At 40.4% G+C, this 20,277-nt stretch overlaps 1 protein-coding gene across 1 annotated transcript; it reads right to left on the bottom strand.

The window, feature by feature from the left end:
- Positions 1-9,088: 9,088 nt before the first annotated feature.
- On the bottom strand, positions 9,089-20,277 carry LOC142848108 (uncharacterized). The gene is made up of 5 exons (XM_075969749.1): positions 19,864-20,277; positions 13,936-14,062; positions 13,689-13,749; positions 12,524-12,934; positions 9,089-9,476 (listed from the first exon to the last, which is right to left on the bottom strand). The coding sequence occupies exons 1-5, from the start codon at positions 20,275-20,277 to the stop codon at positions 9,089-9,091; spliced, it is 1,401 nt and encodes a 466-aa protein (XP_075825864.1).

The raw sequence follows: 20,277 nt of genomic DNA, 5'->3' as shown, positions 1-20,277 counted from the left end.
AAATAGTAAGAACAATGATTATCTAAAAAAGACATGGGGAAATTGGGTATACTGACACTTGCCTTTAATCCCAGCAATCAATATAAAAGCAGATGCATTAAATTGAGTAGGATATCAGTCAAAAACTATGCAATGAGTTAAAGGTAAGCCAGAGTTACAAATTAATAAAACCCAGCATCCATCCAAAAATCACTCAAATAAAAAATGTAAGAGAAAATCAGAGGATCTTCTGAAGAACTACAGAAACTTTTTTTTTTTGAGACAGGGTTTCTCTGTGGCTTTGGAGTCTGTCCTAGCACTAGCTCTTGTAGACCAGGCTGCTCTCGAACTCACAGAGATCCTCCTGCCTCTGCCTCCCAAGTGCTGGGATTAAAGGTGTGCTCCACCACCGCCCGGCTAGAAACTTTTGTATTCACTTTAGTTCTACATTCATCTTCGAGAACCTGTAGTTGCCCAGTTTAAACTTTTGCATACTAAGATCTGAATAAACGGAGTGCATGTTTAAACAGTTACAAATGGACCAAAGAAAACATCAGCCCCCCAAATGATGATCATAAATAACATAGAGTAAGGGAGATGAGTCAGCAATTAAGCAGTCTTGCTGTCCTTGCAGATGAGTGGGAAAATTGCCAGTACTAAAGGGGACTTGTAATTATCCATTACTTCAACTTCATAGGTGATGAGGCTTATGGTGACTACCACGAGGAACAAGCACACATGTGCTACATACCCTTGTATATAGATACAACCTCATATACATTGAAAGCATTCAAAAGAAAAAAATTAGAGCAGGTAGAAAGTCACACCCCTGCACTGCAATGATTCAAAAGGCAGAGGTATTAATGTCATGCATACAACTCTCCTGGGAAAGAGAATGATACCCTCCACCAAACTTTGAATTTCAAGATTTAGGTGATGTTTAGCATAGATGTTTATCATTGAAATATATAAAAATCTACATTCCAAGCTCATCAGATAATCAAACAATACAGACACAAACACAAACACACACACAAACAACAATGTTGTTCCCTCATTAATCCCTCTGTGCAGAAGCCAGAATCATTTGTATTTGTGAGTAAGGACAGCATGGTTTAAGGAGCTACATTAAGTACCCAGAGCTACACAGAAAAATATTGTCTTTCAAAAACAAACGCCTTTAATCCCAGACCTCAGGAGGCAGAGGCAGATAGATCTTTGTGAGTTCAAGGCCAACCTGGTCTACTAGAGCTAGTAACAAGAGAGGCTACAAAGCTAGAGAGAAACCCTGTCTCAAAAAACCAAAAAAAAAAAAAAATTACTGAAACCACCTGTGTTAGTTATGAATTTTATGCATGTGAAGAGATACAATGAGGTACCCGTATTATAAAACATTTAATCAGGGTGGCTATTTTAGATTTCCAGAAGTTCAGTCCATTGTCATTATGGGGGGGGGGAGAATTATGTTGTGCAGAACAATTTTGCTGCAGGCCACAGGAAGTTGACTGAAATGCTTGGCAGTACCCAGAACATAGGAATTCTCAAAGCCCATCCCCAGTGCCACACTTCTTTCAACAAGACCATACAGACGCCAACAAGGCCACACTTTGTAATAGCACCAATCCCTATGATATTATAGAAGCCAATAACATTGACTATCACACTGCCACAATCAGGTCCTTTCTCAGACTGGTGACTCCAGCAGCTGATTTCCTCCCATTTCCCCTGTAGTGTACTCCGTTAACTATTCTTTCTATTCTGATCTGAAGGCAACACCACGTGCCACATACAGGCCCTTCTCCTGTGAGTTAGTGAATAGTGCAATTCATGACTCAAGTGGGTAATTTTAAAAGTGTGAGGCCACACAGTCATTTAAAAATTTTGAATCATTACCAGGTGGTGGTGGCACACACCTTTAATCCCAGCACTTGGGTGGCAGAAGCGTGCACATCTCTCGGAGTTCAAGGCCAGCATGATTTAGAAAAGCTTCTCTGGAAACAGGCACCAACGCTACAGAGAAACCTCGTCTCAAAAAAGAAAAAAAGAATTTTAAATCAAGACAGCAAGGTCATTGACCTGGAATGCCACACAATGAAATCGAGGTCTCATATAAAAACACAAGAGACCTCATCTCACCAATATTATTCTACAATGCTGGAAGGGCAGCTATTCTAGAATATACCTTTCCAGTGAGGAAACACTGTACACACTTAAGAGATTAATAAAGAAAAATCTGCACAATGATAACATGCATCCATCTCTGGCAAATGCTCAAAGAGGAGAGAATCTAGAATAAACAATGCATTCCACATACACTGTCATCCTTGAGTTTCTTTTAGGTTCAGACTCTAGTGTACACTTTGAAGAAATTAAATAGAGATTGAAATCTGCAAGTCTTGCAGTTAGGGAATGGGGAAAGTTACACAGCAAGGATATTGCCACGATTATGTCAAAGGTATGTAAGTGACCTGAGCAGCAGGTCATACTTTACTGACAGGGCCCTAAGTGCAGCGCCAGAAGGAGAGAAAGACAGGAAAACTGGAACAAAGGTATGATAAAAGCTGGGACAGAGAAGTCTTGTATAAGCTATGTATTATTCCAAGTAAGCTTCTTAAGATGAATAGCTTCTTGTACACCATTTGTAAGAAGAAATGGGAAGAAATGGGAGACTACTAGGAAATCAGCAGAAATTACCACACAATGGGACAAACTCAGAAAAAGGGTAATCCAGCAATGGAACACAATAGCAGGGTGGTGGAGGAGCAGGCCTTCAATTCCTGCAGGCTGAGGCAGGTGGCTCTCAGGAATTTCGAGGCCAGCCTTGTCTCTAAGAGCTACTTCCGGACAGATTCTAAAGCCACAGAAAAACCCTGTCACAAAAAAATGCAACACAAGGAAAACAAAGGAGATCTCAAGAATATTATGGACTATGACCAAAGTGGCCTTGGGACTACAGCTCACTGTGGTGGGAAGAGTTGGGTTCACAGGATCTAAAGAACCTCTCCAGAAAGGCACTGGTTCCAGATCCTTAACATCTCTCCCAAACATATTCCTGGTTTCAATGAAGGAGTTCTATTTTATTCTCCATTACTCAGGACCTAGGCAAAACCCCAAGGCCTAGACACTCACTAGGCTGTTCCTGGCTCTGCCAAGAGAATTCCTGGTTTTGAAAAGGACCTAAGTTTCTTCTCCATGAGTTGGACCCTAAATGGAAAGACATCATTGATATGGCCAGCTCTCAACACAACAGCATTTTCCTTTTCAAATGACTGTCACTTTCCCTCAGCATATACATCTGACAGAACTATAATTTTCTCTAAAAAAAATTGGAACTTTAAATCACACCATACCCTAATGTTCATTATGATCTCATAATGACCTTGAGCATTGACCTTCTTCATTGATTTGGGACAGGAGTAGTGGCTGTTTATAAATCAGTGGTGTCTCTGTCATGGTCTAGAGTGAAATGTTTAAACAGTCCTTGTAAACAATTTTGTATCCTAGCATCTTAATCTCTAACAGGCCTAGTTAGCACACTACTTTGCTATCTTTGAATAATTTAGAGGCAGGCTTCCTCAGCTAATATCTCCTAAGCACTGGTGATGCCTTTATGTCAAATTTCTACTCTTCTGCACCACCAGTTAGTGGTAGTGTGGGAAGGAAATCAAGAATGCCATTTACAAACACCACATAATTAACTCCAAAGAGATCTTACTCCTAAATGTTAAATGCAAAGGGAAAAGCTTCTGAAAGATAATAGAAAAACTAGGCATCTCCAAGTTTGGGATCCTGCCTTCCATACATATCAAAACCACGTTGATGTGGACCACAAAGATATTTCTACCCACAATTCCCTGCTGGAAATGCTTTTCACAGATGCAGCCCATAGAGGGAAGTTATTCAGAGGCCAAGACCTGGTTCTGGGGAGTTGCACGGAGCATATGGGACCTCAGAAAACAATGATGATAGCAGTGGGTTCCTACACTCGCTCAAGGAGGGCGTGCCACACTGTCTCCCATGGCTCACCATCCTCTCCTCCTCATCTTGGAACAGCAACCCCTTACTCACCATGTCGTTGCTTCTAGGCTCACCCATGTTCTCCTCTGAGCTTGCTGCAGTAGCACTCACAGCACAGAACACAATCCACTGGCGTCTGCTCAGCTTTAAAATCAATCCAGCAACATGGCGCCAGGAAGTGCCCTGCCTGATTTCTGACTGACAGGTCTGCCTGGAAGTCTTGATTGGCTAGTGAGGCTTGAGTGACAAGAGCACCTCCCTGCACCTTACAGGGCATTTAAAGACACAGCTCAGGATTCCTTGGTTCTGCCTTCCACACCAGACCCAGACTTTTACAGATCTGCAGACATATGAATTTCAATATCACTTATGCCTCAATCAGATAGATGACACAGCTATCTTCCTGCAATCCACAGCCACACTGCCTTCATCCTCCTGGGCATGAAGTAACTAGGTAGCACAGCCCATTACACAACATGGTGGACAATGAGGGCTGATGGCACGGAGTTTTGACCCTACTTCATTATCTGGCTTTGTGGGAGCCTAGCCAGTTTGCATACTCACCTTCCTAGACCAGGATGGAGGGGGGAGGACTTTGGACTTTCCAAAGGGCAGGAAACCCTGACTGCTCTATGAACTGGAGAGGGAGGAGGAGAGGAGTAGGGGGTGGGGTAAAGGAGTGCGAGGAGGGGGAGGGAAATAGGATGCTGGGAGGAGGCAGAATCTTTTTTTTCAATAAAAAATAAATAAATAAAAATAGAAATAAGAAAATACAAAAAAAGGAATATCTCTCATGTATGGTAAAACATAGTACTAATAAAAAGTTCACAGTTATTACGACATGATCTAGTTAAGTCCATCTAAAAGTTATGGGATTGAGTTCTTAAAGAAAGGATTGTTAGTTTAGAAGGCTAGTTTGTCTATTAGTCATTGACTATTAGAATGTACTTTGATGTAGAATGGTTAGGTGGAGTTTACCTGGTGTGCATCTGTGGGACCATGCTTGCAGTTGAAATAGACCTGGTAAGTAAAGTTTGTAATCAAGGCAAAAATAACCCGTTTTATTCATAATAGGGAATTACCAACTTTCTCAAAACATACATAGCAAGATGTTCATAGCAGAAGTTGTCAGAAATACACGAGGAGAGTGATGACATATACATTACAGTCTCATGGGCAGAATACAGACATTAGTGATAGAATATTTATAAAGGCAGTCTAGTCTCTGGGGCATAGAGTTTAACACAGTAAAAGGTGACATAAGATGTGAGATTCTCTCGTAGTTGCCTCCTGCTGAGAAGGTGAGAAGTTGTAGGTCTTGTCTTGAAGGCTGGAACATAGTGGAAACCCATGGAGACCAGGGAAGAGCAGGCTGCCTCAGACTGTGTGAGGCCTACAGGCAGCCTTGGAGCAGTCTGTGTCAGGAGAATGCCATAGGGATTCCTTGGGTGAGAGCTGCAGAGCGAGCTGGAGGGCAAGGTGCACAGCTGTGGCAAGGAAGCTGCCTAGCAATATCTTACAGTTTAAATGATTATAAATCTGGTGGAATAAATACGTGTTAATGGAAGAATAGGAAGTTAAGGAATCTTAAAGAAGAAACTTTATCTCTTGGGTGCACACTTGAAGTTTTTAAGTGCACAGTTTTGGCAGATTAGAAAAAGGCAAACCAGCCAAGGGAGACAAGGAAAGTTCCTCTTCTCCTGTATAAAAGAATTAGGCAGGTTGAAAAACAAATTACAAACAAATACTACTTAGCTGAGTTTACTTTTAGTTGTGACAATGTTGCTGGATCTAAATCGATCTCTGGAAGCTACCCCAAAATCTTCTCCCCCTCCCTCTCCAGTCCATAGAGCAGACAGGGTTCCCTGCCCTGTGGAAAGTTCAAGGTCCGCCCCCCTCCGTCCATGTCTAGGAAGGTGAACTTCCAAACTGGCTAGGCTCCCACAAAGCCAGAACATGAAGTAGGGTCAAAACCCCGTGCCATTGTCCTTGGCTTCTCATCAGCCCTCATTGTTCGCCCTGTTTAGAGAGTCCGGATTTATCCCATGCTTTTTCAGACCCAGGCCACCCACTTTTACCTCTACTTTTACACTCAGTATATACTATAACAAACTCAAGACAACAGACAGCTGCAAAAAAACTTTCTCTAGGGAGAAATTATTATAGTATTCATTGAGGTTTTGAGAAGAAGTTATGAACAAGTGTTGAGTCCTAAGAAAAACACATTCTACAAAAAAGGGAAAAACAAAAGAAGAGATAGCAGTTTATCAGTTTTCTTGAACATATGTTTCATTATTTAAGTTGTTGTCTTTCCTCTTTCCTTCAATTAAAACATGTTTACAATCTTAAAAATGGCAACAATTTTCTGATAGAATGTTTCAATTAATAGGGTGCTGACTTAGTGGGAAATATCTGTGGTGTGCAAGCCTGGTAACATAATCACCTTGATTACCATATGAAGAAAGCCAATTGTCCACCCCAAAAAGTTGTTTTATGGTCTTCACATATCCGTCAAGACTAAAATTTCATAATTATATCACACATACATATAACAGAAACTTTTTTCAAATATATCTCATTGATGTTACATTGCCTGGCCTCTCTTGAGAATTTCTTTAGAAGGAAGCACTTCATGATGAAGTGACAAATGGATGACTAATGGGGACAGGAAGATGCATAGACTTCAAATAATGTACACATATCCACAGGACATCAAGATACACTGTGAAATATTCAGATGATTACTGATTATCCCACATTTTATATCTCTACCAGATTGATGAAAATGATGCTGTGGACACACATGAGGTAATGTTTCTTATACTCTATCCTATTATGCATTTTAACATTAATTTTGATAAGATATGTAGATGAAACAGCAAATGTTGTGGTCTAACATGTACCTTTGGACTTATATTCAAGAGGATGACCCATGATGATTATGAGTTCAGATGTATTCATAACTAATTAGTGACATAAAACTAGACTGGATAGCAAATGACATCTCAAGGGAATTTGTGAAAATAAACAAAAAATCCAGGAAAAAAATTTCGTCACCCTTTCCCAGACAGCATTACTTAAAAGGAATTAAATAAATATTTCACTTAGATGATGGACATCTCATTCTACATATTTCAGCAGTAAAATACCTCTCACTAAGTGAAAGCACAGAGGGAGATGTACAAAAATTACAGAGAGAAAACAAAGAGCACAAAATAAATTTCATTGAAAGGAATTGCTAAATGTATAGAACACTTTAATATCTCTCACTAATCAGAAATTGCAATGGAGAAATGCCAAACATCAGACTTGAGTGAATATAGTAAATGAAAAATCTTCATGATGAAAAAGACATAAACAATTCCTGGACAATAAAAGCATTGTGATGTGAAGTCTTTACTATAAAATTTACATGAAAAAGTTTTTTTTGCAGGTCTTCTTCCCTATTATCTTATGTTACAGTGATTAAGAGAAAGTCTTTATAATATTTACAGGGCTATGGACATGGCCAAGTAGTTAGGACAAGTTCATCGTCAGGATGAAGGTCAGATTTTTGAGAACTTCCTCTAGTCCTGCTTGCAACAGGAATACCCAGTGGTCTAACCTTCCTGGGAGCAAGTATGAATATTCATTTACCCAAATAAAGGCACACTAAAATAACATGATTAAAATTTAATAAACTCTTTAAACAATTTTTCACTCATGAATATTTTTCTCCTCTAAGCATTCATTTCTGTAACCCAGGTGTTGAGGTATTAAAGGCTTATTTCCACTGTTTTACTCAATGATGATTTGGTTCATGCAATAAAAAGAAAGAATGTAGATTTGAAGTTACAGAAATTAATCATTTTCAATAAGTGGCATCATTTGGAAAATTTAGAAAATAATGTCATCCTGGAAGAAATATCATGGGTTTGTTACTGAGAGTTAACATTCACACACCATTTCAAGTTCCTGTACCTGGTTCATGCTACAAGCTGAGTATATGAGTTCTTAGCTTCCCGGTGTAGGTGTCGTGTCTGACACTTCTTGTGACAACACTGTCAAGGTGATCATGTAGCCATCTCTAATCCAGAGTCACATTACACTGTTTTATTAAGAGACTTAGACATTATGATTCATCACAGACACAGAAGAGGCACTTATACCCATCTACCAAATTTTCCATCTGGATAAGTAATAGGGGAAGCTTTGTTAACCAATCATCTTAAAGAAGTGGAATCTAGTTAAGACATGGCTTCCGGGAGCCCAGGAGAAAAAACTTAGATAGACCAGGTGCTTGCTATCTGGGTGATTCCCATGGGAAACAGTGGAACTTGGACTTTCCATTTTTATGGCATGAGTTTCCCCTTATAATAAGTAAAAATATAATTGTTTATCTGTAAGCTAGCCTGGTTATTTCCCAAAGTGAGCTAACTTCTAGAGATAACTGTATTTATATAATTGAAGGAAAGTGCAAAATCAAAAAGGGTTACATTATCATTGAATTCATAGAACTTCTGTCCATATAATTTCGCAGGTGCAAACAAAATAGAGACTTCCTAACGCTTTGAAAGATTTCAAACTTGTAGATTTGCTTTCTTCCCTGTCTTTTGTAAGTAAATGTGTGTTGTCTGGAGATATTTTCAAAACATTTATAGTCACATTCAAAATCTTCTCAGGTCCTCAGAGTACTGTGATATGCAAAGGCATTAATAGACCTCTTATCCACTAAAAGTTTACTCTTGTATAAGAGTACCAAGAAGAGGAAAACTTTCCCACACTGATTGCACTTAAAGTGTGTGACAGCTTGACTACGGTGTCACACTCCTGTAATCCAGCACTTGGGAGACAGAGACAGACAAATCTCTGTGAGTGTAAGGCCAGCCTCTTCTAAGAGTGAGTTCCACAACAGACTCCAATGCTACAGAGACACCCAGTATAGAAAATTAAAAAAAAGTTTCTTTGTACTAATTTTTTATCAAGATTTTAAAGCCCGATGACACATACAAAGGCTCTACCACATTGGATAAAATTGTAGGGTTTCTATTCAGCATGTGTTCTTTGATGAACGTGTACACTTCTACAACATGAAAAGGCTTTACTACATTAATTATTTATAAGGTTTCTCTATAGTATGTGTTCTTTTATGTGTTTTTCGACTACTGAGGTGTGAAAAAGCTTCATCACATTGATCACATTTATAGGGTTTCTCTCCTGTATGAAGTCTTTTATTTTTTTGTAGACTACGGAGTTCTGAAAAGGCTTTATCACATTGATTACATTCATATGGCTTCTCTCCAGTATGTGTTCTTTTGTGTGTTTTGAGGTTAGAGCGGTGTGAAAAAGCTTTATCACACTGATCACATTCAAAGGGCTTTTCTCCAGTATGTATTCTTTTATGTGTTCTTAGATAACTGAGTTGTGAAAAGGCTTTATCACATTGATCACATTCATAGGGTTTCTCTCCTGTATGAATTCGTTTATGTGTTTGTAGATTACTGAGTTGTGAAAAGGTGTAGTAATATGGAGCGGCGGCAGGGTTGCGTCCCCAAATCCCCAGCCGCCTGGCTCGGCTAGCTTATGCCCCAAATAATTACATGGACACTGTATTCTTTTAAACACTGCTCTGGCCCATTTCTAATAATCTATGTAGCGCCCCTAGGTGCGCTTACCGGGAAGATTCTAGCCTAAGTCCATCCTGGGTCGGAGCTGGGGCATGGTGTGCATCTTCCCTGGAGCAGGTAGCATGGCGTCTCTCCTGCGTCTGCTCCGGAGAGCGGAGCTGTGGAGTCTGACCTCACTTCCTCTTCCTCCCAGCCTTCCCTTCTGTTTACTCCACCCACCTAAGGGTGGGCCTATCAAATGGGCCTAGCAGTTTCTTTATTGCTTAAACAATGAAATCAACAGATTGATATATGACACTCCCACATCACTTCCCCTTTTTCTGTTTAAACAAAAAAAGAAAGGCTTTAACTTTAACATAGTAAAATTACATATAACAAAACAGTTATCAAGTAAAAGTTACATCAGAAACATTTATACATATAACAAAATTGACAGTAAATCTCTATCAATAAAGCAAAATCTATACTAATGCAAATTATTCATACCTATATCATATCCCCCTTTAAATGTAAAAGAACATTTATAAACTATATTTGGGAACATGGGCGCAGTTTTTTCTCTCCAAACTGCTTCCTGCTGAATGGGGGCGTCGTTAATCAGATTATTTAGGGTGTAACCTGTGTGCCAGGTTTATCTCAGTTGGCAGTTGAGTGACGTAATTTTCTGAAGGTGTTCACACCAACCCTTCAGGAGGACGTGGTCCATCATACCAAATCAGGATAGAAGAAGTCCAAAGGGTCTGGTCCTCTGTTAAAACAAAAGAAGACTCTCTCCAAAGCATCATATCCTTAGACCCAAATTCTGAAATCGTAATACCCTTATATCCATTCTGGTTTAGCTTGGCAGCCCATGTAATGAAATGTCTCTCTGTACTTAGCTCCTTCACAGTCAAAAATTTTAAAGAAAACACAATAATACAAAGAATCCAGACTCTCTGTGAATTTTTCATCTTTACGCGGCTTATTTTTACTCTATCACTTTACTTTATTCTGTCTCTTTAAAGACTTTACTTTTACTTTTTTCTTTTTAAACCATTAACTTTATTCTCTATATTCTTTTTCTTCTCTCTCCCAAGCCTACGTACATTCATCCAACAGTGTGACTCATTTAGTGGTCTGAATCTGTCCTATTGTGAATCTACAATTTTTTACTATCCAGGAGCACTTTTGATTTGCGCCTTTAAATCATTAGGCGCTTAGGAATCTAAGCTGAGACATTCCTAGGTTAACTTTTTGCTTTTTGAGCGCATATCTTTGACCAGGCTGTCTTTGAACTCTCAGAAATCCGCCTGTCTCTGCCTCCCAGGCATTGGGATTAAAGGTGTTTGCTACAACACCTTGAACTCACAGAGATCTGTTCGTCTCTGCCTTCTAGGCACTGGGATTAAAGGCGTGTGCTACCACACCTTCAAGTCACAGAGGTCTATCTCCCTCTGCCTCCCAAGTGTTGGGATTAAAGGTGTGTACTAAGACACACAACAACTCTCTTCCTTTTTCTGTTTTTTGCTTTAAGAACTTGAACTTTCAGCTTGCATATATTTTTAACACACTTTAAACCATTCAGAAATTTTCTCTGTCTTTGAATCTCTCTTTACTGTATATCTCTCTGTTTTTTGACCACATGAGTCTTTAGTTTACCAAGCAATCTCACTCAGTAGGACTAAAGGCGTGGCTTTGACGGCTAGATGTAGCCCATTCTTTAGCTTTTCAGCCTCATGGCTGATGTACAGGCTGCAGCCATGTTTATAGCCACAACTGGCGTTTCAAGTTCCCTGCCAGCCAGCGAGCTACAACAGACAACACTCAAGTCCTCTCTCGGTAGCCAGCCCTCCTGCCTCAAACAGTCAGAGTTTGCCCTGGCAGGATGGCCCAGAAAGCCGGCATTTTTAAACAGCGCAGCTTTTTTCCTGCTACAGCTGAAAACCGAAAAGCATGCGTTCGGCTTTTCGTCAACACCGTTTAAGTGTTTCGTGGCAGGACCTCTTAATGAGCTGCAGGCTTTGCAGCTGAAGCTGAGTCAGGAAGCCTCTTGGGGCTACCAGGTAGGAGCGGCACTCAGCACTTTAATTCTGAGACTGAGCGTGCAGCACAGAAATTCTTTTCATCCAAGTAACATCCAAATCTGACAGGCAGAGTACTGCGCAGTCTAAAAACACGTCTCTGTATGGCGGCAGGAATCCGCCATGCTCTTCCGCCTGCCTAAGCCTGATTCTGCCTTCTGCCCAGGAGCAGGCGGGGAGCTCTGAGTCATCGTCACGGTCTCAGAGCACTCTCCTTCTGATCCCAAGCGGAAACACAAACATAAAGCCAGAGTTTGCACTGGCGGCACAGCCCCAGGAAGCAGCGCTTTAAGATAACGCAGCTTTTTTTCTGCTGCTGTTGCCAAATCAGGAAATCTCTCTACAGCACGCCACCAACAAACAGCAAAAATCTGTGTTAAACTCTCTCTCCCTTATTTTTAAGCCTTCTCAAGTTTTTTGTGGACTCAGTTAGCCACACGTCTGGGCGCCATTTGTAGTAATATGGAGCGGCGGCAGGGTTGCGTCCCCAAATCCCCAGCCGCCTGGCTCGGCTAGCTTATGCCCCAAATAATTACATGGACACTGTATTCTTTTAAACACTGCTCTGGCCCATTTCTAATAATCTATGTAGCGCCCCTAGGTGCGCTTACCGGGAAGATTCTAGCCTAAGTCCATCCTGGGTCGGAGCTGGGGCATGGTGTGCATCTTCCCTGGAGCAGGTAGCATGGCGTCTCTCCTGCGTCTGCTCCGGAGAGCGGAGCTGTGGAGTCTGACCTCACTTCCTCTTCCTCCCAGCCTTCCCTTCTGTTTACTCCACCCACCTAAGGGTGGGCCTATCAAATGGGCCTAGCAGTTTCTTTATTGCTTAAACAATGAAATCAACAGATTGATATATGACACTCCCACATCAAAAAGGCTTTACCACATTCGTTACATGTGTAGAGTTTCTCTCCAGTATGTGTTCTTTTATGTATTTGGAGACTATCATGTCGTGAAAAAGCTTTACCACATTGATTACATTTATAGGGTTTCTCTCCAGTATGTATTCTTTTATGTATTTGGAGACTATATCGTCGTGAAAAAGCTTTACCACATTGATTACATTCATAGGGTTTCTCTCCAGCTTGTGTTCTTCTTTTAAGTATTTGGAGACAACTGGTACCTCCAAAGGCTTCAGCATATTGAATACCAACATATGGCTTCTCTGCAGAATATTTTTTTTCATGCCTTTGAAGATGACTATAACATGCAAATGATTTAACACATTGAGCATACTCAGAGAGTGTCTCTTCATTATGGTTTCTTTCATACCTGCAAAGATAATTGGCAAATGCAAAAGTTTCACCATGTACATTACACGAATGAATCTTAATATCTATATGAATTAAATTTATAATTTTGCTTTATTGTCAAAAAATAAGATATTAAATTTTATATTCATGGTGCTCTCTTTTGGTATGGGATGCAACGCAGCAGGGAGGTCCTTGGACTTCCCACAGGGCAGGGAATCCTGACTAAACTTTGGACTGGATAGGGAGGGGAAGAGGGTGGGGCGGTGGGAGGGAAAAGGGAGGAGGTGGAAATTTTAATTAAATAATAATAATATAATAAAAACAAGAGACTTTTTGACTCTCATAAACTAACTCTTTCAATAAGTTTGGCAAGGTCACAAGTACATGAGTAATACTGGCTTTACTACTGAGTATTTATTTTTTGGTCAGTTTTAAACATATACTTATTATCTATTCAATGTGTGTATGTGTGTTCCTTGTGCAATATCTGAGTGGTATGAAACTAAATGGATTGGAAGCTCTACAGCATAGTTCTCATGGGACTATGACTCAAATGGTGGTATCAGGTAAGGAATCATTTGTTTCTCTTCTGTTTTTAGAGGAATGCCTTGGACCAGTTATGTCATATTGAGGCATATGGTTTTATGAGAAATTAATACACATCAATATACTTTAAGCTCTGCTCATTTATATTATTGTTTTTCTTTAAATGTCCAGGACAAATTAAAACTTCTTCAGAGACAAATATATACCAAGTTGCAAATAAAAATTACCTTCCATGTTTTTTAGCACTTTGACAATACTCTTCAAAATTATGGTCTTCCCAACTGTAGCCTAATACAGTAACAAAAAGTAAACAATATATTAATCATATGTACAAAATTGAATATCTTAAGTGACCTATGCCTTAGTTATTTGGCTCATTTTTACACTTTCTCAAACACATATACCAAAAGTATCAATAAATAATACAGAGTAGTCCCCTTATTTTTAAATGTAAAGGAAAGTTCACAGTCCTACCAGTAGCAGTGAGGTTCCTGTATGTCTCCAGCATCACATCTTTGTAGAGACTCTTCTGGGAAGGATTCAGCAAAACCCACTCATCCTCAGTGAAGTCAATGTGCACATCCTCAAAGATCATTGAATTCTAGAATAATCCAACCAACAGTAAAACAAAGTGTGATCCTGACATTGGATACTTCTTTTAAAATGATACATTTGTATAATGTTGCAGCTTCCCAAGCTTCTTCCATGACATTACATTATAATGTAATCACCAGTCACTTTAGAAGGAAACTGAAGAAGAGGTTCATATGTGCCATTCCTTGGCCCTTTAAATAGGATACAGCCTTAAAAAAGAAATGCCAATGAACAGACATAGAGACACAGAGAAGCAAGCAGATCAACACTACTGAGAAAACATTACAGAAATAGTAAGAACAATGATTATCTAAAAAAGAGTTGGGGAAATTGGGTATACTGACACTTGCCTTTAATCCCAGCAATCAATATAAAAGCAGATGCATTAAATTGAGTTGGATATCAGTCAAAACCTATGCAATGAGTTAAAGGTAAGCCAGAGTTACAAATTAATAAAACCCAGCATCCATCCAAAAATCACTCAAATAAAAAATGTAAGAGAAAATCAGAGGATCTACTGAAGAAATACAGAAACTTTTTTTTTTTGAGACAGGGTTTCTCTGTGGCTTTGGAGTCTGTCCTGGCACTAGCTCTTGTAGACCAGGCTGGTCTCGAACTCACAGAAATCCTCCTGCCTCTGCCTCCCGAGTGCTGGGATTATAGTTGTGCTCCACCACAGCCCGGCTAGAAACTGTTGTATTCACTTTAGTTCTACATTCATCTTCGAGAACCTGTAATTGCCCAGTTTAAACTGTTGCATACTAAGATCTGAATAAACGGAGTGCATGTTTAAACAGTTATAAATGGACCAAAGAAAACATCAGCCCTGCAAATGATGATCATAAATAACATAGAGTAAGGGAGATGAGTCAGCAATTAAGCAGTCTTGCTGTCCTTGCAGATGTGTGGGAAAATTGCCAGTACTAAAGGGGACTTCTAATTATCCATTACTACAACTTCATAGGTGATGTGGCTTATGGTGACTAACACGAGGAACAAGCACACATGTGCTACATACCCTTGTATATAGATACAACCTCATATACATTGAAAGCATTCAAAAGAAAAATATTAGAAGCAGGTAGAAAGTCACACACGCACTGCAATGATTCAAAAGGCAGAGGTATTAATGTCATGCATACAACTCTCCTGGGAAAGAGAATGATACCCTCCACCAAACTTTGAATTTCAAGATGTAGGTGAAGTTTAGCATAGATGTTTATCATTGAAATATATCAAAATCTACATTCCAAGCTCATCAGATAATCAAGCAATACACACACAAACACAAACACACACACAAACAACAATGTTGTTCCCTCATTAATCCCTCTGTGCAGAAGCCAGAATCATTTGTATTTGTGAGTAAGGACAGCATGGTTTAAGGAGCTACATTAAGTACCCAGAGCTACACAGAAAAATATTGTCTTTCAAAAACAAACGCCTTTAATCCCAGCACTCAGGAGGCAGAGGCAGATAGATCTTTGTGAGTTCAAGGCCAACCTGGTCTACTAGAGCTAGTAACAAGAGAGGCTCCAAAGCTAGAGAGAAGCCCTGTCTCAAAAAACCAAAAAAAAAAAATTACTGAAACCACCTGTGTTAGTTAAGAATTTTATGCATGTGAAGAGATACAATGAGATACCCGTATTATAAAACATTTAATCAGGGTGGCTATTTTAGATTTCTAGAAGTTCAGTCCATTGTCATTATGGGGGGGGGGGGGAGAATTATGTTGTGCAGAACAATTTTGCTGCAGGCCACAGGAAGTTGACTGAAATGCTTGGCAGTATCCAGAACATAGGAATTCTCAAAGCCCATCCCCAGTGCCACACTTCTTTCAACAAGACCATACAGATTCAAACAAGGCCACACTTTGTAATAGCACCAATCCCTATAAGATTATAGAAGCCAATAACATTGAAACTATCACACTGCCACAATCAGGTCCTTTCTCAGACTGGTGACTCCAGCAGCTGATTTTCTCCCATTTCTCCCCTGTAGTGCACTCTGTTAACTATTCTTTCTATTCTGATCTGAAGGCACATACCACGTCCCACATGCAGGCCCTTCTCCTGAGAGTTAGTAAATAGTGGAATTCATGACTCAAGTGGGTAATTTTAAAAGTGTGAGGCCACACAGTCATTTAAAAATTTTGAATCATTACCGGGTGGTGGTGGCACACGCCTTTAATCCCAGCACTTGGGTAGCAGAAGCAGGCAGATCTCTTGGAGTTCTAGGCCAGCTTGATTTAGAAAAGCTTCTCCTGAAACAGGCACCAACACTACAGAGAAACCTCGTCTCAAAAAAGAAAAAAAGAATTTTAAATCAAGACAGCAAGGTCATTGACCTGGAATGCCACACAATGAAATCGAGGTCTCATATAAAAACACAAGAGACCTCATCTCACCAATATTATTCTACAATGCTGGAAGGGCAGCTATTCTAGAATATACCTTTCCAGTGAGGAAACACTGTACACACTTAAGAGATTAATAAAGAAAAATCTGCACAATGATAACATGCATCCATCTCTGGCAAATGCTCAAAGAGGAGAGAATCTAGAATAAACAATGCATTCCACATACACTGTCATCCTTGAGTTTCTTTTAGGTTCAGACTCTAGTGTACACTTTGAAGAAATTAAATAGAGATTGAAATCTGCAAGTCTTGCAGTTAGGGAATGGGGAAAGTTACACAGCAAGGATATTGCCACGATTATGTCAAAAGTATGTAAGTGACCTGAGCAGCAGGTCATACTTTACTGACAGGGCCCTAAGTGCAGCGCCAGAAGGTGAGAAAGACAGGAAAACTGGAACAAGGTATGATAAAAGCTGGGACAGAGAAGTCTTGTATAAGCTATGTATTATTCCAAGTAAGCTTCTTAAGATGAATAGCTTCTTGTATACCATTTGTAAGAAGAAATGGGAGGAAATGGGAGACTACTAGGAAATCAGCAGAAATTACCACACAATGGGACAAACTCAGAATAAGGGTAATCCAGCAATGGAACACAATAGCAGGGTGGTGGTGGAGCAAGCCTTTCATCCCTGCACTGGGCAGGCAGAGGTGGGTGGCTCTCAGGAATTTTGAGGCCAGCCTGGTCTCCAAGAGCTAGTTCCAGGACAGACTCTAAAGCCACAGAAAAACCCTGTCACAAAAAAATGCAACACAAGGAAAACAAAGGAGATCTCAAGAATATTATGGACTATGACCAAAGTGGCCTTGGGACCATAGCTCACTGTGGTGGGAAGAGTTGGGTTCACAGGATCTAAAGAACCTCTCCAGAAAGGCACTGGTTCCAGATCCTTAACATCTCTCCCAAACATATTCCTGGTTTCAATGAAGGAGTTCTATTTTATTCTCCATTACTCAGGACCTAGGCAAAACCCCAAGGCCTAGACACTCACTAGGCTGTTCCTGGCCCTGCCAAGAGTATTCCTGGTTTTGAGAAGGAGCTAAGTTTCTTCTCCATGAGTTGGACGCTAAATGGAAAGACATCATTGATATGGCCAGCTCTCAACACAACAGCATTTTCCTTTTCAAATGACTGTCACTTCTTTCAGCATTACACTGGCAGAACTATAATTTTCTCTAAAAAAAATTGGAACTTTAAATCACACCATAACCTAATGTTCATTATGATCTCATAATGACCTTGAGCATTGACCTTCTTCATTGATTTGGGACAGGAGTAGTGGCTGTTTATAAATCAGTGGTGTCTCTGTCGTGGTCTAGAGTGAAATGTTTAAACAGTCCTTGTAAACAATTTTGTATCCTAGCATCTTAATCTCTAACAGGCCTAGTTAGCACACTACTTTACTATCTTTGGGTAATTTAGAGGCAGGCTTCCTCAGCTAACATCTCCTAACCACTGGTGATGCCTTTATGTCAAATTTCTACTCTTCTGCACCACCGGCTAGTGGTAGAGTGGAAGGAACTCAAGAATGCCATTTACAAACTCCACAAAATTAACTCACTTCAAAGGGATCTTACTCCTAAATGTTAAATGCAAAGGGAAAAGCTTCTGAAAGATAATAGAAAAACTAGGCATCTCCAAGTTTGGGATCCTGCCTTCCATACATATCAAAACTACGTTGATGTGGACCACAAAGATATTTCTACCCACAATTCCCTGCTTGAAATGCTTTTCACAGATGCAGCCCACAGAGGGAAGTCATTCAGAGGCCAAGCCCTGGTTCTGGGGACTTGCAAGGACCATATGGGACCTCAGAAAACAATGACGATAGCAGTGGGTTCCTACACTTGCTCAAGGAGGGCGTGCCACACTGTCTCCCACGGCTCACCATCCTCACCTCCTCATTTTGGAACAGCAACCCCTTACTCACCATGTCCTGGCTTTCTGGCTCACCCATGTTCTCCTCAGAGCACGCTGCAGTATCACTCACAGCACAGAACACAATCCACTGGCATGTGCTCAGCTTTAAAATCAATCCAGCAATATGGCGCCAGGAAGTGCCCTGCCTGATTTCTGACTGACAGGTCTGCCTGGAAGTCTTGATTGCCTAGTGAGGCTTGAGTGACAAGAGCACCTCCCTGAGCCTTACAGTGCATTTAAAGACACAGCGCAGGATTCCTTGGCTCTGCCTTCCACACCAGACCCAGACTTTTACAGATCTGCAGACATATGAATTTCAATATCACTTATGCCTCAATCAGATAGATGACACAGCTATCTTCCTGCAATCCACAGCCACACTGCCTTCATCCTCCTGGGCATGAAGTAACTAGGTAGCACAGCCCATTACACAATGTGGGGTAGACTGACTCTCCTGTTCAAAAGATGGAAGAGTACACAGAATACTAATGAGTACAGATTTTAGGAAACCAAAGATGATGTTTGTTCTGTGGCTTCAGGCTGACACCAGGAGTCCTAGGCACTTCTGACAGCCATGAGAGCAACCCAAGCACCAAATGACAACTAAATTGATACCTTTTTCTCCTGCCAGAAGATTGCATGATAGCTACAGACTATGTCCCATTACAGACTATGACCAGCTGGCATATTTAGCTCAGGTTCTCAGGTGTTCACCATTACAGGGGCTTTGAGAATGCCACATTCTAAAGCTTAAGTAGGTACAGTCATACCGATTTTTACTATACTTGCTTTATTATTTCATCTTTTGTAATCACACAATTAGAAGAATTCTGAATCCTCTCCTCTTTTAAAAGCCATAAATTTATCTATTATAGGCTTTTTGTCTTCATGGGACAATTATCCGATAGGTATTTCCATTGGCTGACTGTGGGTGCTGACTGTGGTAGGTATAGCCCTTTAATCTTTCCTGTCTGCCTTTCCTGGCTCCATGGCACAGCATGGGTCAGGCTCAGCTGGCCACAGCATGTATGCTTGGACTACCCCAATCTCAGCAGTAACCTAGGCCAATTCTAGGGCAAACACCATACCCCCTTCATTCTTTTCATCCAGACAGAAGTGGGAGAGGCTATGGCTTGGTGAGCACAGCACTGCTGGCTGCAAGGGTGAAGGCAAAACTTATTTTGGTCTCTCCAAGTCTTGGAGCTGTCTGAAGATGGCAGTGGATACACTATCAGTGCTGGGGGAAAACTATAATATTTAAAAACTCTAAAAATTTCTGCCTTTGTCTTTGCTTCTTTCAGCTCCTCTGACTATCAAAATCCATCTAAGCACCTGTACAGATACTTGCGTACATTTTCCTTATGCCACGTTTACAAATATTTGCATTTTCACGCCAAATTTTATGCCCAGCTTTACTCTTTGCTTTTTAAATCTACTACTAATTTCTGAACACTCATTACTTACCTCTATACCTGTGGTGCAGTTGTATTGTGGGATCCCTCACGTGCTCCCTTGTACACAAGACCACACTTCTGTGTGTTTTGGAGTTCACTGGTCAGACCCACATTTAGGTGCCATTTGTTGGCTGACTGTGGCATATTGGGCTGCCATATGTAGAAAAATGACACCTTGCTTTTAAAAGGTTTTAGAGCTGCTTTACGGAGTGCATTAGGTTTCTCAAATGCTAGCTCCTTAACTATTGATTGCCCTGCGTCTATATCTCCAATCAACCTATTAGACACCTGTGTCAGTGTGGAGACAAAGTTTTGAAATAATTTATCTAGTCCCTGTCTTATACTAGACAACTCCTCAGCCTGTTCTTTAGAAGACAAAATTCTATACCAGGCCTTCTTAGCAGCTGCATTAACTTGGACATAGGCTGTCAT

This window comes from Microtus pennsylvanicus, chromosome 1 (genome assembly GCF_037038515.1).
Source record: "Microtus pennsylvanicus isolate mMicPen1 chromosome 1, mMicPen1.hap1, whole genome shotgun sequence".
In the NCBI taxonomy this organism is placed as follows: domain Eukaryota; kingdom Metazoa; phylum Chordata; class Mammalia; order Rodentia; family Cricetidae; genus Microtus; species Microtus pennsylvanicus.
This window is presented reverse-complemented; position numbering and strand designations above follow the sequence as displayed.